Source organism: Schistocerca nitens, chromosome 5 (genome assembly GCF_023898315.1).
Source record: "Schistocerca nitens isolate TAMUIC-IGC-003100 chromosome 5, iqSchNite1.1, whole genome shotgun sequence".
NCBI classification, from domain to species: domain Eukaryota; kingdom Metazoa; phylum Arthropoda; class Insecta; order Orthoptera; family Acrididae; genus Schistocerca; species Schistocerca nitens.
The window spans coordinates 686,222,082-686,237,107 of record NC_064618.1 but is presented as its reverse complement, the minus strand read 5'-3'; the positions used below and the strand labels follow the sequence as shown (position 1 = coordinate 686,237,107).

Below are 15,026 nucleotides of genomic sequence, written 5' to 3'. Positions count from 1 at the left end.
ACACACGAGAGAGAGAGAGAGAGAGAGAGAGAGAGAGAGAGAGAGAGAGAGAGAGAGTCTTTTTCCACTTCTGCCATGAATCTTCTTTATTGTGTTGGTATGAAAGTATATAATGAAAGTAGATCTCCTAATTTGCTATTTAAACATTACTGCCTTATTACATATTGAGATCTTTCAGTTTTATGCGCAACATGTATTTGTTGTGTTATTAGCACCCTTATAAGAAATTATCAATGCAAAAATGTCAATGTAGTTTTTAGACACCTTTATTGCATGTGTAGGTTTTATTAAAATTTGGGGTGATAAGTTACAAATGATATGGAAACACATTGGTTTCATTAGTGTAAGAAAATACTTTCAAAACCATGTGTATGTTATTTCAAATACTGCAGCCCAAAGGAGGCTTCTTTAAAAGTTTATTTGCCATTTTATGTTCAGTATTTTCAGATAGATGCACATCATTTAGTGAGACTTCTACTAAAGAAAGTGTAACTTGTCATTTAGATGTATTAAACAGTTTTTGAGAGTGATGTTTTTGAAGATATTCTTTTCCCAATCAGGATTTGACTGGAGTACCAGCAGTTGTTGATTTTGCTGCAATGCGAGATGCTGTTAAAAAGCTGGGTAGTGATCCACAAAAAATAAATCCTATTTGTCCATCAGATCTAGTAATAGATCACTCAGTGCAGGTGGACTTCTTCAGGATGTAAGTTAAAAACTTTGGTTCATCATATTTTCTGTAGATAGTTCTGCAGAGCTTAAGTGTATTTGAAGAATGACATTGTGGTACCATCTAAAGCTGCTTTAAGGGATATTTATTCACAGACAACCAGTTGGTCAAACGACCATCTTTAAGTCCAAATATTAATAACGAGATGAAACAATGGATGATGCAACTGAAAACAATTATGTATTTGAAGACAGGGAATCTTCCTTTAAATTAATGTGGGTCAGTCAGTGATTTAAAGATGGTGTATTGAAATGCTTGTCTTTGAATAAACATATGTAACAACAGTTTTTAGTGATTCTATGATGCCATTCTTTTTTATCATATTACTGTTGTACATGTCCCAGTTAATTTAATCCCCATATGTGTGTCCTTCATCATGACAAAAATTATTCTCTCTTGCAAGGACAGTTCCTTAATGCTGTACTGACTAGGAGAATGGAGAATTTCCTAGATACTCATATAAATGTGATTAATTTTGCCAACAGATTCTGTCTGTAAGAAGTATTTTAAAAGAAGACGAAGAAAATCTAGAGCTTGCAAATGAGAAATAGGGCCACTATACATATATTAGAATACTGGAGAAAATTGTTACCAGTTTAATCAGCTTTAGAACAAGACAATGACATTCAGGTGAAACAAGAAGGAAAATTAGTCCAGAATGAAATATATAACAAATGAAATAAACCATAGTAAATGGACTGTAATTGTCGTCGCTTAAATAAATTACAGCTTGAAGACCAGTTGTGGAGACAGTAAAAGATTAGCTCACTAGATCATGCGATGATCAAAGTTCGAGAATTAGACTGAACAGTGATTGCAGTCTCTTATTTATGTATTAGTTGCTGTTGTTACATATGACCTTTACCCTAGAAGTTATTGCCATCCGTGTTTCACTATTGCTTAAGCACAGCACTACGAAAAATTGGAGGGGGTGTCAGCTGCTGGTTCTATACAGCAAATGAGAGAGCATTGAGCGCAAGAGACAATGTAACATTCTCATGTCAGTATAGGCAAAATACGCTAAGTGTTCGGGGGGGGGGGGGGGGGGAGCTACGTTCTTGGGTCACACAGTACTCACAACCTCAGAAATAGGACATATTCAGAAGAAACAGTCAAATATTTGTGACAATGGAGGTACAACTTCCACATCTGTCCTGTTAGGAAGACGATGATGACAATGGTTAAAAATAGCGATACCACAGATGAGTGATTCAGTAAACAAAACAGGCTGTGAAGACAGAAATTAATGTCAATAATTTATTTTTGTTTATTTTCTCTTGTTTTATCAAAACGTAGACAATTAATAAATGACAAAAATTTAGAATAGGTGTAATGTGCTCATTTTGAAGAATGCTGTAAGCATCACCATCATACAGCTGTTCTTATTTTGGATGTGGCAAGAATCTAAAGTAGATTTATAGTATTGGTGCCCTCATTTAGTTTTTTTTTTTGTCTAAGTCAGAAGGTAAGTCCAGCAAAGTCAAAGCAATTTGATTGCATCCTCTTGAAGGTTCCGTCTCCAGTCAGTTGCAAAAATTGATGCTTTCCCTTTCTTGCTCCTTAGTATGGATGATGATGCACAGATTGTTTAACCGTATTTGTGTAGAATAGAAAACCTCATGGGCTGATAGAGCTGGAAGAGACTGGTTTTGCTGCGTTTCAAAGTAAATCTGAACAACCATAGGATTATTTTCCATCATTATATCATAAAACTGCTTTGCACGAATTTTATGTAATCTGTGTCTATTTCATAGTTTATTCTTCTTCAGATGTTTCTCCTTTTATTTCCATTAAATCAACCTTACAAGTGGAGCAGGTTTTGATATGAGGTGGCCTGAATGATAGATTGAAATTTTTGTAAAATATGTGGTTGTATTTTGATTTTTCCACAGAACCTCTTGAACATCTTATTGACTCTGAAATCTGAAGACAAATAACCTCTCATAGACTTCCCTCTTCCATGGCGGCTCTCTCTGCAATTATATTTTTTAATATCAATCTTAAAGGCAGTAGTTACCTACCTCCTTATGGTCCTTTCTTGTTCTCTCGCCTCCTCTCCTTTTCCTATGGCAACTTTCCTCCTCTATGAAACTTGCTTGCTAGATAGGAGGCCAGAGGAAAGGCTTCTGGGGATGTGCAACAGATTTACATTGGATGAGGAAATATCTTCATTTAAAATCACAAGAGAAAAGCTTCATGATTACGAAGACTAGTTACCATGATTGACCTGGAAAATATACCCAGGTACAAATGTGAGTTAAATTCATAACGTAGTAGTAATGAAGAGTAAGCTGAAATCCAAAACAATAAGTCAGAACATATGATTAGATGCTGACTTGTGTGTTGAGGCTAGTTCAGCAACAGAGATCAGAACTGTAATAAAGAAGTTAATAATTATGGCCTCCATCAGACAGCAAAGACAGAGGTAGAAAAATCTGAGACTCTAACTTATCACTTATTTATTTTATTCAAAATATAGGAATGCTACAGGAAAATGTGACACAGACAGGGTGTAAAAAAACTACATACGTAAAATTTGAGTGTGTTTGGAGGAGATAAATAGAAACACATTTTTCATGTGACAAAATGTCACAGGTGTGCTCATTTTCCCTTGAGATCCCTCACTGTAGACTGATTTTAGCCAGTTGTTGGAGTAGGATGAGCCACCACATTCTCCTGACCTCACTCCTGTATGTTTCTGTTTGTGGAATGGAATGAAGGATTTGGTGTGTTAGACACCAATGGACACTCCAGAAGAGTTGGTTGTCCATTTGGCTGAAGCTGCAGCCAGCATTCACGAAACCCCAGTTTTGAGTGTGTTACACAGTTGTTAGCATGCAGATGCCAGCTGTGCGTTAATGTATACAGACAAAATATTCAGCAATATCTCTAAAATAGTATTCACCACACAGCAGTTTTAATATCATTTCTGAACATCATTAGTGATAAAACCTTTAAGGACACCAGTGGGGCAAATGATGCCCCAGTGACATATTTCTCACTAAAGTGTTTTGTTTCTTTTTATCTCCTCCTATACATTTAAATTTTGTATACATATTTTGTACATCCTGTCAGACAAAAATCAAACAATGGAAAATCCAGGATGAAATGTAACCATATTATGAAAAGGAAAGTTGCCACTCACCATATAGTGGAGATGCTGAGTTGCAGATAAAAAAGACTGTCACAAATAAAGCTTTTGCCCAGTAAGGCCTTTGTCAAAAAACACACACATGCGATCACAGTCTCAGGCAACTGAAGGCACACTGCAAGCAGCAGCACTACTTTGTTAGTTAGCTATGTGTTAAATCGATCAATCTTACAGTAATCATTATGATTCGGGAAGTGTCAAGTGCATAATAAATACACATGTGAATCAAGTTGTTTTTTCCTTTCCTTCCAGCTTAAAATTTTTATTACCTACACCATTCCCTTAAATGGCACAAAATGTGTTTATTTTATCTGTAGATTTATTTATTCCTATTCAAGAATTCATCTGTGGTATGAGAGGAATTGTCAGGAGATGTGATCTCAATTTATTTTTGAAACTATTACTGCTGTCTGTCAGACATTTTATTTCATCTGGTAATTTATCGAAAAGTTTTACAGCGGCATATTTTACTCCTTTCTTTACCAGAGATAGGTTAAGTAGAGGATTTTGTAAGTCTTTCTTTCTTCTGATATTATAAGCATGAATGTCACTGTTGTTTTTAAACTGGTCAGTATTGTTGAGAACAAATTTCATTGCTGAGTAAATGTACTGTGAGGCTGTTGTAAGAATTTCTGACATTTTAAACAGATGTCTACAAGATGTGTGACCATAGGTCCCATACGTTATTCTAACCACTTTCTGTTGAACAGTGAAAACTTTTTGCATAAGTGTTGAGTTACTCCAAAATATTATTCCATATGACATCAGAGAGTGAAAGTATGCATGATAATTTCTGTATCCTCAAAATTAGCAGTTATTCTGATTGCAAAAGTTGCTGAATCTTGTCACTTAAGGAGATCCAAAATATGAATTTCCCAATTAAGATTATCATCTGTATGTACATCCTAAAACATAGTAGGCTCTACCCTGACTACTGACTTCTGTTGTGTTACATTTATTGAAGGAACTGTACTCCTTGCAGTAGAAAATTGGATGTACTGCTTTTTTTCGAAGTTCAGAGCAAGCCCATTTGCAGAAAACCAATCAATAACTTTTCCAAAGACATTATTTGTATCATTTTCTATTGGAGTTTCTTTTACTGGATTAAAAATGTCTCTTGTATCATCAGCAAACAGTGTCAGTTTAGTTTAGCTTAGCTTCTTGTTTCAGATAAGAAGGGGGTCATTCACATATATCAGGAACAGAGGGGGACCCATGATCGACCCCTGTGGAACACCTAATGTAATTTCACCCCAGTTAGGTGAAGTGGGAAACTTCCTTAAATCACTTAAACCATATAAAGAAACCTTTTGCTTCCCATTCTGTAGATATCACTGAAACCACTCATATGCTGTTCCATTTATGCCGTAGAATTGTGATTTCTGTAACATAATATGGTTCACACAATCAAATGCTTTGGATAAGGCACAGAAAATTCCAATTGGTGAGCTTTTACTATTTAAAGACTCTATTATGTGGGCACTGAAATTATATATTGCTGTTTCAATAGAGCAGCATTTTTGAAATCCAAACTGTGATTTACTAAGTGTCCCATTATTTGTTGAGATTGCTAACCACGCTTAAATACATTACTTTCTTGATGATTTTTGAAAATGCTGTAAGCAAGGATACTGGCCAGTAATTGACATCTGTGGTGTCCCCATTTATGTAGGGAAGCTTGACAATGACATACTTTAAACTGTAGGGAAAATACCCTGCATTAGTGATGCATTACAGATGTGACTCTGAACATCAGCTGTAACTGCTCCACATTGTTTTTAATATCTTGTTAGAGATCTCATCTACTCCAACAGAACATTCATTTTTCAAAGATTTAATGTTTTTTCCTTATTTCACGAGAAGTTGTTACATGAAAATTAATCTGACAAGGATTTCTTATAACTGACTCTTCCGTGAGTGCTTGGCTTTTTCTTTTCAACTATTCTCACAAATTTTTTCACCTACACTTCAGAAATGGTTGTTAAATATATTAACTACTTGTGCACTGTTGATTAAGATTGTCTCATGCTCTTTAATAGTAATACTACCTACTGCAGTAGTTACTTTCCCTGTCCCTCTTTTAACAACATCCATATTGATTTGATTTTATTGCCCTAGTTGTTAATTTCGTCTTTAATATACATATTTTTTGATTTCCTGACAACTTTTCTCAGTATGTTACAATAATTTTTATAGTATAAAATTGCATCTGGATCTTTACTAATTCTTGCTCTCTAATAGTTTTCTTTCTCTTTTTGAAGACACTTTAATACTTGCAGTAATCCAAGGTTTCTTTGAAAACTGAGTAATTTTTTTTTTGGCAACGATGTTCAAAAAGGGATATAAATTTATCAAGAAATATGTTGTACAAAATGAGCCAAATGCTGATGATGATAAATACATCTCCCCAATTAACATTTCTTAAACTTTCTCTGAAGTGCTCTATAGATGCCAGCTTGACCAGTGTTACACTTTTACTTAATGGTTTCTGAACTGTACATCCTGCTGGGTTTTGTAAGTTAATCAATTGTGCATCATGGTCTGATAATCCATTTATCACAAGGTAAGTTTGTGTTAGTTTCACATGATCTTGCTGCACAAATACATTATCTGTTAGAGTGCTACTGTCTTGAGCTATATGTGTAGGGAAGTTGATCACTGATTGTAGTTCACTTTTCCTATAGGAATTGCTTAGAAAGCTTACACTGAAATCACCACAGATTAATAACTTCTTTTTGTCTGACAGACAGCATAATAGGGAGTCACTTTTTTATGAATAGCTCCCAATCTCATGATGGGGACCTGTACAGTCCCTTTGCGGGTGGGGGGGTGGGGGGTTAGAATAGGCCTGAAGTATTCCTGCCTGTCATAAGAGGCAACTAAAAGGAGTCTCTCACTTTTCGGCCCTATGAGGTCAGGTCCCATTCTACGGTTTGACATGCCGCTTTCAAAATTCTACAGAAGTGCAGGCCATATGGGGAAAGAGGCCTTTATGTGGTGCACGAGTTGTCCATAGTGCCCTTCTTAAATTCGATCTCCTGGATCTCTGGCATGGCTTTGCGTCTCCACTTGTGATTCAGCTATTTGGGCAAGGACACTTCCCGGGGTATGTCGTCTTCTTCCATTGTCTCCTGCCCTCTTTCTCCCCCATGTCAATTTTGGATTTCTCTGCGGCCAATATCTAGCATGGTAGCCAGTCCATTGTGGTGAGGCCGTCATGTACCCATTGGGTGGTAGCCCCCTAACAACACAGGGATTGCACTCCTGATGCCTGAGCTGTAAACTCCCCATGTATGCCAAGGAGTAGATGCCTGTCTACCTGGGCATCAGCACTCCCGGCAATGGCCATACAGCCATCATGCCAGTTGGCCTTTGCTGTGGCTGAGTGGCACCCGGGGAGACCCCCTGGTTGGAGTGGGTGGCATCAGGGCGGATGACCCGCAATGAAGCAGACTAAGTCACCTCTTGCTGATGACAGTATGACACCAGCAGTCTCTAAGAAGGGCAAGATAGAATACAATACTGACAGGTATGACTGTAAATCATTTCCCTCCCTTGCTATACCATGGGAGGAACATATGGCTACGGAACGGAGAGAGCCATATTCGCCTCAGTTTTCATTCTGTAGCAGATCTGAAGGGGACTCTTTTCTACCTATGAAGCCTCAATTTTTCATTGAACACCTTCAGGATAAGTTTGGAGATCAGCACTGTCCAAGTTGTGAAATGGTGCAGTCTTGATTCAGACAGCATCCCCAGCCCAATCTCGATCTTTACTCGCTTGTGACAAGCTGGGTGATATTCCTGTTTCCATCACTTGAGGAGATATTCTGGTTTCCGTCACTCCCCATAATAGCCTCAACATGGTCCAGGAGATCATTTTCCATTGTGATCTCCTCTTGCAGTCAGACGACGAGCTCTGTGCCAATCTAGAACGGCGGGGTGTTCATTTCATCCGGCGCATTTACAGGGGACCCAAAGACAACAGGGTTGCCACCAGTGCCTTCATCTTGGCCTTTGAGGGTGATTCATTGCCTGAAAAGGTCAAGGTGATGGTTTACCGTTGTGATGTTAAGCCATACATCCCTCCCCTTTTGTGGTGCTTGAAGTGCTGGAAGTTTGGACATGTCTTCCCGCTGCATTTCCAGCATCACATGTCGAGACTACGGACGTCCACTGCACCCAGATACCCCATGTGCGCCACCTCCAACTTGCATCAACTGTGGAGAGCACCACTTCCACTACTTGCCAGACTGCCCAGTAGTCCAAAAGGAGTGGAAAATTATGGAATAAAAGACCCTGGACCTGTTGACTTACACAGAGGCTAAATGTAAATCGGTCCCTTCCCTCCTGCCGGAAAAGCAGCCTCCTCCAGCTCCTCTTATGTGGAAGGGGTGCCTTTTCCCCTCTCTCCCAAGGTCTCCACTAATGCCACAGCAGACACTCGCCTGTGGCTCAAGGAGCCAAAAGCTGCTGGATGAAGAGCTTCACGGTCTTCCTCTGTGCCTGAAGCTGTTTCGTAGAAATCATCCCAGCAAGCCCTTGAAGAGAAGTGAGAGAGCAAGCAAACTAAGAAGACTGCTAAGAAACAGGACACTCTGGTGGCCCCAACACCACCACTCCATATCAATTCTGCATCTGAGACTGTGTTGGAGATGTTAGTGTCGCTTGCGGACCTGGATCTCACTGATGCCTCATCCACCATAGAAATGGCTACAAATACTCAATTGATGGCAACAGGTGACCCTGAGGCATAACCTGCCTCCTTGCGCGCTTCACGCCTTCCCAGCCTCACGATAACGTCATCCTCCAGTGGAATTGTGGCGTTTGTTTCCACCATCTGGATGAGCTACGGCAACTCTTAAGATTTACACCTGCTTTCTGCATTGCCCTTCAGGAAACCTGGTTCCCAGAAATTCAGACCCCTGCCCTCCATGGCTATAGGGGATATTACAAGAACCGTAGTGACTATAATAGTGTGTCAGGTGGATTTTGTGTCTATGTCGTGAACTCGGTATGCAGTGAACCTGTGCCCCTTCAAACCCCTCTCGAAGCTGTGGCTGTCAGTATAAGGACAACGTGGGAAATAACTGTCTGCAACGTATATCTTCCTCCAGATGGTGCAGTACCCCTGAACACATTGGCTGCACTGATTGATCAACTCCCTTAAACTTTTCTACTTTTGGGAGATTTTTATGTCCATCAGCCCTTGTGGGGTGGTACCGTGCTTACTGGCTGAGGCAGAGATGTTGAAAATTTACTGTCACAACTTGTCCTCTGCCTCTTAAATATTGGGGCCGCCACACATTTCAGTGTGGCACATGGCACGTATTCGGCCATTGATCTCTGTTTGCAATTGTGGCCTTCTCCCATCTATATCTATACATTGGAGAGCACATGACAACCTGTGTGGTAGTGACCACTTCCCCATCTTGGTGTCACTGCCCTGATGCCAGGCCCACGGACGCCTGCCCAGAAGCACTTTAAACATGGCAGACTGGGAAGCCTTCACCTCTGCTGTCATCGTTGAATTTCCGCCACATGGTGCCATCGATGTTGTCGTTGAACAGGTCACTACAACAATAGTTTGTGCTGCGGAAAATGCGATCCCTCATTCTTTAGTGTGCTCCCAGTGAAAGACAGTCCCTTGATGGTCACCGGAAGTCGCTGAGGCAATTAAGCAGCGTCGGCGAGCTCTACAATGGCGTCCTTCCCTGGAGCACCTCGTAGCCTTTAAATGGCCCCGTGCCTGCGTTCGCCAGCATATCAAACGACAGAAACAGGAGTGAAACTTTCCTGGCAGATTAAAACTGTGTGCCAGACCGAGACTCGAACTCGGGGCCTTTGACTTTTGTGGGCAAGTGCTCTACCATCTGAGCTACCCAAGCACGAATCGCGCCCCATTCTCACAGCTTTACTTCTGCCAGTATCTCGTATCCTACCTTCCAAACTTTACAGAAGCTCTCCTGCGAACCTTGCAGAACTAGCACTCCTGAAAGAAAGGATATTGCGGAGACATGGCTTAGCCACAGCTTCTGTGAAGTTTGGAAGGTAGGAGGCGAGATACGGCAGAAGTAAATCTGTGAGGATGGGGCGTGTGTCGTGCATGGGTAGCTCAGATGGTAGAGCATTTGCCCGCGAAAGGCAAAGGTCCCGAGTTTGAGTCTCGGTCCAGCACACAGTTTTAATCTGCCAGGAAAGTTTCATATCAGCACACACTCCGCTGCAGAGTGAAAATCCCATTCGAGAAACAGGAGTGTTGGGTGAGATAAATCTCGAGCATTGGGTGCCATACGTCACCTTCCCAAGTCTGGGCAAAGATCATATGTGTTTTTGGGTACCAGACCCTAACAGGTGTTCCCAGTGTTAACATAAATGGCATGTTATCTACCAATGCAAATGTGATTGCAGAGCACCATAGTGCTTTTAGGGTGGAGGTTTTAATGTGTTGCAGAGTGGATGGCTGCTTCTTTTTATTCTCATGGTCAGACAGCCATGGTAATCTGTTGTCATTTTAATCTCTTTTACCTGTTACTTACATTTCTGTGGTTTTCTTCTCCTGTTTGTCCATTTAAGTGTTTGTTGCCCTTCCATCGTTCTTGTGGTTTTTTCCTTTCTCTCTGTTTTGTTTTGTCAGTCTCACTTCTTTGATTCTCACCCTTGTGTCATTGTTTTATTCGGAACAAGGGACCGATGCCCCCCCCCCCCCCCACACACACACACACACACACGCACACACACCTACCTTTTAAATCAACCAACCTGTACACTGTTGCTAATATCAACACTACATTATCTAGCCGTAGTTCACGTGCACAAACTTTACAATGCTGATTGACACAAGATTTTCTTTCTTGCACAGTTTTGTATTTACACCCTTGTTTCATGTAAATTGCAGCTCCCTTGTTATCCATTCTAGATGAGCAAGTGTAAAATGCTAAATTATACCCATTTACAGCAACACTTTCCATCCCGACAGTTAAGTGATGTTCAGACAAAGTATATCAGTGTCATTCTTATTTTTGAGATCATCTAAACACACAAACAGCTCCTCTGCTTTATTTATTCCCCAGATATTTTATGGAGTAAATTGATACTACCCTTAGCTTTATCCCTATTTAGTGTACATGAAGCGTCTTTTATTCAAATTTTCTTGAATGTTGTCTATCTGGACTTCAGCTTTTAAGCGGTGGCTGGGGTGGGGAGGAGGAGGAAGAGGAGGAGGAATAGTGGGATAGGGGTGGTGGACAGTGATGTGCTGTTGGGGAGCATGTATGGACGAGGTGGAGAGAGGGTAGGGCAGCTATGTGCAGTCGGGAGGTTAGACAGAGAGCAGGGGAAAGGTGGGGAGAGAAGGGGGGTTAGCAGAAAAGGAGAGAAGTTAATAGACTGGGTGTGATGGTGGAATGAGGGCTGTGTAGTACTGGAATGGGAACAGGAAAGGGGCTGGATGGGAGAGGACAATGACTAATGAAGGTTGAAGCCAGGAGGGTCACGGGAACATGGGATATATTGCAGAGAAAGTTCCCACCTGCGCAATTCAGAAAAGCTGGTGTTGGTGAGAAGGATCCATTCTGCACAGGCTGTGAAGCAGTCTTTGAAATGAAGGATGGCATGTTTGGCAGTGTGCTCAGCAACAGTGTGTGTTTCTCGGCCACGGTTTGTCAGTGGCCATTCGTGTGGACAGACAGCTTGTTGGTTGTCATGCCCACACAGAATGCAGCACAGTGGTTGCAGCTTAGCACGTAGATCACATGACTGGTTTCACCGGTAGCCCTGCTTTTGATAGGGTAGGTGATGTTTATGACCAGGTGTTGGTGGGAAGATGTAGGTCTTGCATCTAGGTCTATTACAGGGGTATGAGCCATGAGGTAAGAGGTTGGGAGCAGGGATTGTGGGGTGATGGATGAGTATATTGTATAGGTTCAGTGGACGGCAGAATACCACTGTGAGAGGGGTGGGAAGGATAGTGCGCAGGACATTTCTCATTTCAGGGCATGATAAGAGGTAGTCAGAACCCTACTCAAGTTCTGGGTGGTACTGAGTTATGAGGGAAATGCTCCTCTGTGTTTGTATGATGCAACTTTGGGAGGTGGTGGGAGATTGGAAATATCAGATTTGGGAGATTTGTTTCTGTACAAGGTTGGGAAGATAATTACAGTCTGCAGTGATGAGCGGTCCTCCTTCAAATATACTGAGTGTCACATTGAAGCCTTCACAGACCCTAATTATCCTCTCAACGTTGTACAAAAACAAATCTCCCGTGCTTTATCTTTCCAATCTCCAGCCACTGCCCAACGTTCCACCATCCGGCCACAGAGGAGCATTCCCCTCGTAACTCAGTACTACCCAGGACTGGAGCAACTGAATTTCATTCTCCGCCAGAGTTTAGACTCTCTCTTGTTGTGCCCTGAAATGAGGAAAGTCCTGCCCACTATCCTTCCCACCCCTCCCAAGGTGGTATTCTGCTATCCACAGAACTTACACAGTGTACTTGTTCATCCCTACATAACCCCTGCTCCCAATCCCTTACCTCATGGCTCATACCCCTGTAATAGACCTAGATGCAAGATCTGCCCCCATACATCCTTCCACCACCACCACCACCACCACCACCACCACCACCACCTAGTCCAGTCTGGTCACAAACATCCCATCAAAGGCAGGGCTACCTGTGAAACCAGTCATATGATCTACAAGCTAAGCTGCAACCCCTGTGCTGCATTCTAAGTGGGCATGACAACCGACAACCTGTCTGTTCGCACGAATGGCTACCGACAAACTGTGCTCAAGAAACAAGTATACCACTCTATTGCTGAACACGCTGTCAAACATGAAATCCTTCATGTCAGTGACTGATTCGCAGCCTGTGCCATATGGATCCTTCCCACCAGCACCATCTTTTCTGAGCTGCACAGGCGGGAACTTTTCTTGCAATATATCCTATATTTCTGTAACCCTCCTGCCTCAACATTTGTTAGTCACTGTCCTCACCCATACAGCCCCTATTCTGTTCCCATTCCAGCACTACACAGCCCTCATTCCACCATCACACCCAGTCTTTTTAATTTTCTCCTTTTCCACTACCCCCACCACCTCCTCCTCCACCTCCCCCCCTTCCCTCCTTCTAACCTCCCGTCTGCACATAGCTGCCCTACCCTCTCTTCACCTCGTCTCTGCACGCTCCCCAGCAGCACTTCACTGTCTGCCACCCCTACCTTACTATACCTCCCCCTCCCTGCTCCAACCTCCTTGCTGCTGCTGATACTGCTCGCAGTGTGGCTACAGTTGCCTGAGACTGCAGTCGTGTTGTGTGTGTGTGTGTGTGTGTGTGTGTGTGTTTTTGACAAAGACCTTACTGGCCAAAAGCTTTATTTGTGGCAGTCTTTTTGTTGGGCCTATCTGTGACTTGGCATCTTCACTTCATGATGAGTGGCAACTTTCCTTTTCATAATATTTTTACACACTGTCTGAGACAAAAAATGCGATATAAAACAGACATACAAAAATATTAACAAATTAGTATAAAACTACAGCAAGTGAACATTTAGGGGCATTAATAATGCCATAATTGTATTAGAGCTCCATGAGCAGGGAACATAACAATTCAGTAGTGTTTGGAAAGGCTTTCATGAAATATTTACAGCCCTCTTGAAGTCACTTTATCGTGTATTGACTAATAATGTGTTCTACCATTTGCTCCAAACTGTGTACAGTATCCCACATTTAAAGGTGTATTTGGCGTTTTGCTCCCTTGGTTGTGATGTGATTTTGTTTGAGGCATCTCGAGAGGTTTCTTGGCAGCAGTACATCTTCAGGGTATATTGTTGGGTCAGTTTGGTTCTCCAGGCCTTGTCCACCAAACTGCGTCCAATTAGCTCTCTAGCACTTCCTTAAATTACGATGAGTAGGTTAAAGGGAGCTATGGAGATCCAGTACAGGCTTTCTACGTTTAAACATACTACTGTATGTCGAAGATGCGAAATGATTTTATATTTATTGGAGAATTTCTAGCAACTGATTGGTTAGATGTCTCGCTCCATTTTGGTCCCCTGTTTTGTACGAGATCTGGTGGTATTGCATTAAATAAGTCATGTAGCTCCATGGCAACAATCTTCTTATTTAGATGGAATATGCCTGCTTGTGTTTTTATGAGGCTTGGTAACCATCCTTACTGTCTATAATGTGTATTTAGCTAATCTAGATCATGCCCCTTCAAAAAATTTACTTTCTGTGCTTAGAACAATAAAATCTCCAAATCAAACCTTTGAAGTTGTTGTTGCTAGTAGCATGTCACTTGTGTAAAAAATGAAGAACTGGAGAACCAACACAGATCTTTCGGTGACCCATTTTGTATGTATTTTTTTCCTACTGTGATTCTGAATAATTGACTTTATTTATTTTTTAGGCATAGCGCCCCCCCCCCCCCCCCCCCCCGGTCCCAATGAGCGTAGCAAGACATATGGTTCATTTCAGCTTAAATAGTAGTTTCTTGCTATGCAACGCCATACACTGCATTTAAGTCAACAAAAGGGACAAAAGCTTTCTGGCATCTTTGGAAGTCAATGTCACTAAATGAAGTTACAGCTAATACTTGCTCACACCCATTGTGGTTTGATCTGAATCCAGCATGATATGACAATACAATAGTCAATAAATGTATATGTTGTTGAAAATTAACAATTACAATAGATTATAGTATACTGGGTCAAGAAAAATGCTATTCTTGGAGGTCGGTATGTGATCTGCCATCCAGACTCAAGACAAAAGTTAATATAACATAATCAAATTAGGTGGATTTTGAAAACACATGTACGAAAATGAGGAGCTGGCAATACTGTCAAATCCTGCAGCACTTCGGAATGTACAGAGGAACATGTCTCACTCCACACAACTATACTAGCACCATAGCTCGCTGAGTAGACTGCTGGGATATCAAACCCACATCCACCATGGAGCTATGGTTCAACTCCTCGTAAGGTTCCTTTTTTATTTTTTATACATATGTTGCCTACTTCTCATCATTGTAAGGACATAATTTTTTCATATGACAATAATAGCCTACCACATGATAGAGGGATCTATTAAACTGCACATACGTGTCTATTAACCATGCAATACACAACTGTAACTGGTCCAGTCAAGT

At 41.3% G+C, this 15,026-nt stretch overlaps 1 protein-coding gene across 1 annotated transcript in view; it reads left to right on the top strand.

The window, feature by feature from the left end:
* The window catches only part of LOC126260962 (cytoplasmic aconitate hydratase-like), a 322,737-nt gene that overhangs the window by 82,693 nt on the left and 225,018 nt on the right, over positions 1-15,026 (top strand). The window contains exon 4 of the mRNA XM_049958487.1: positions 561-706. Coding sequence (XP_049814444.1) covers positions 561-706 — 146 coding nt within the window. The remainder of the gene's footprint in view (positions 1-560; positions 707-15,026) is intronic.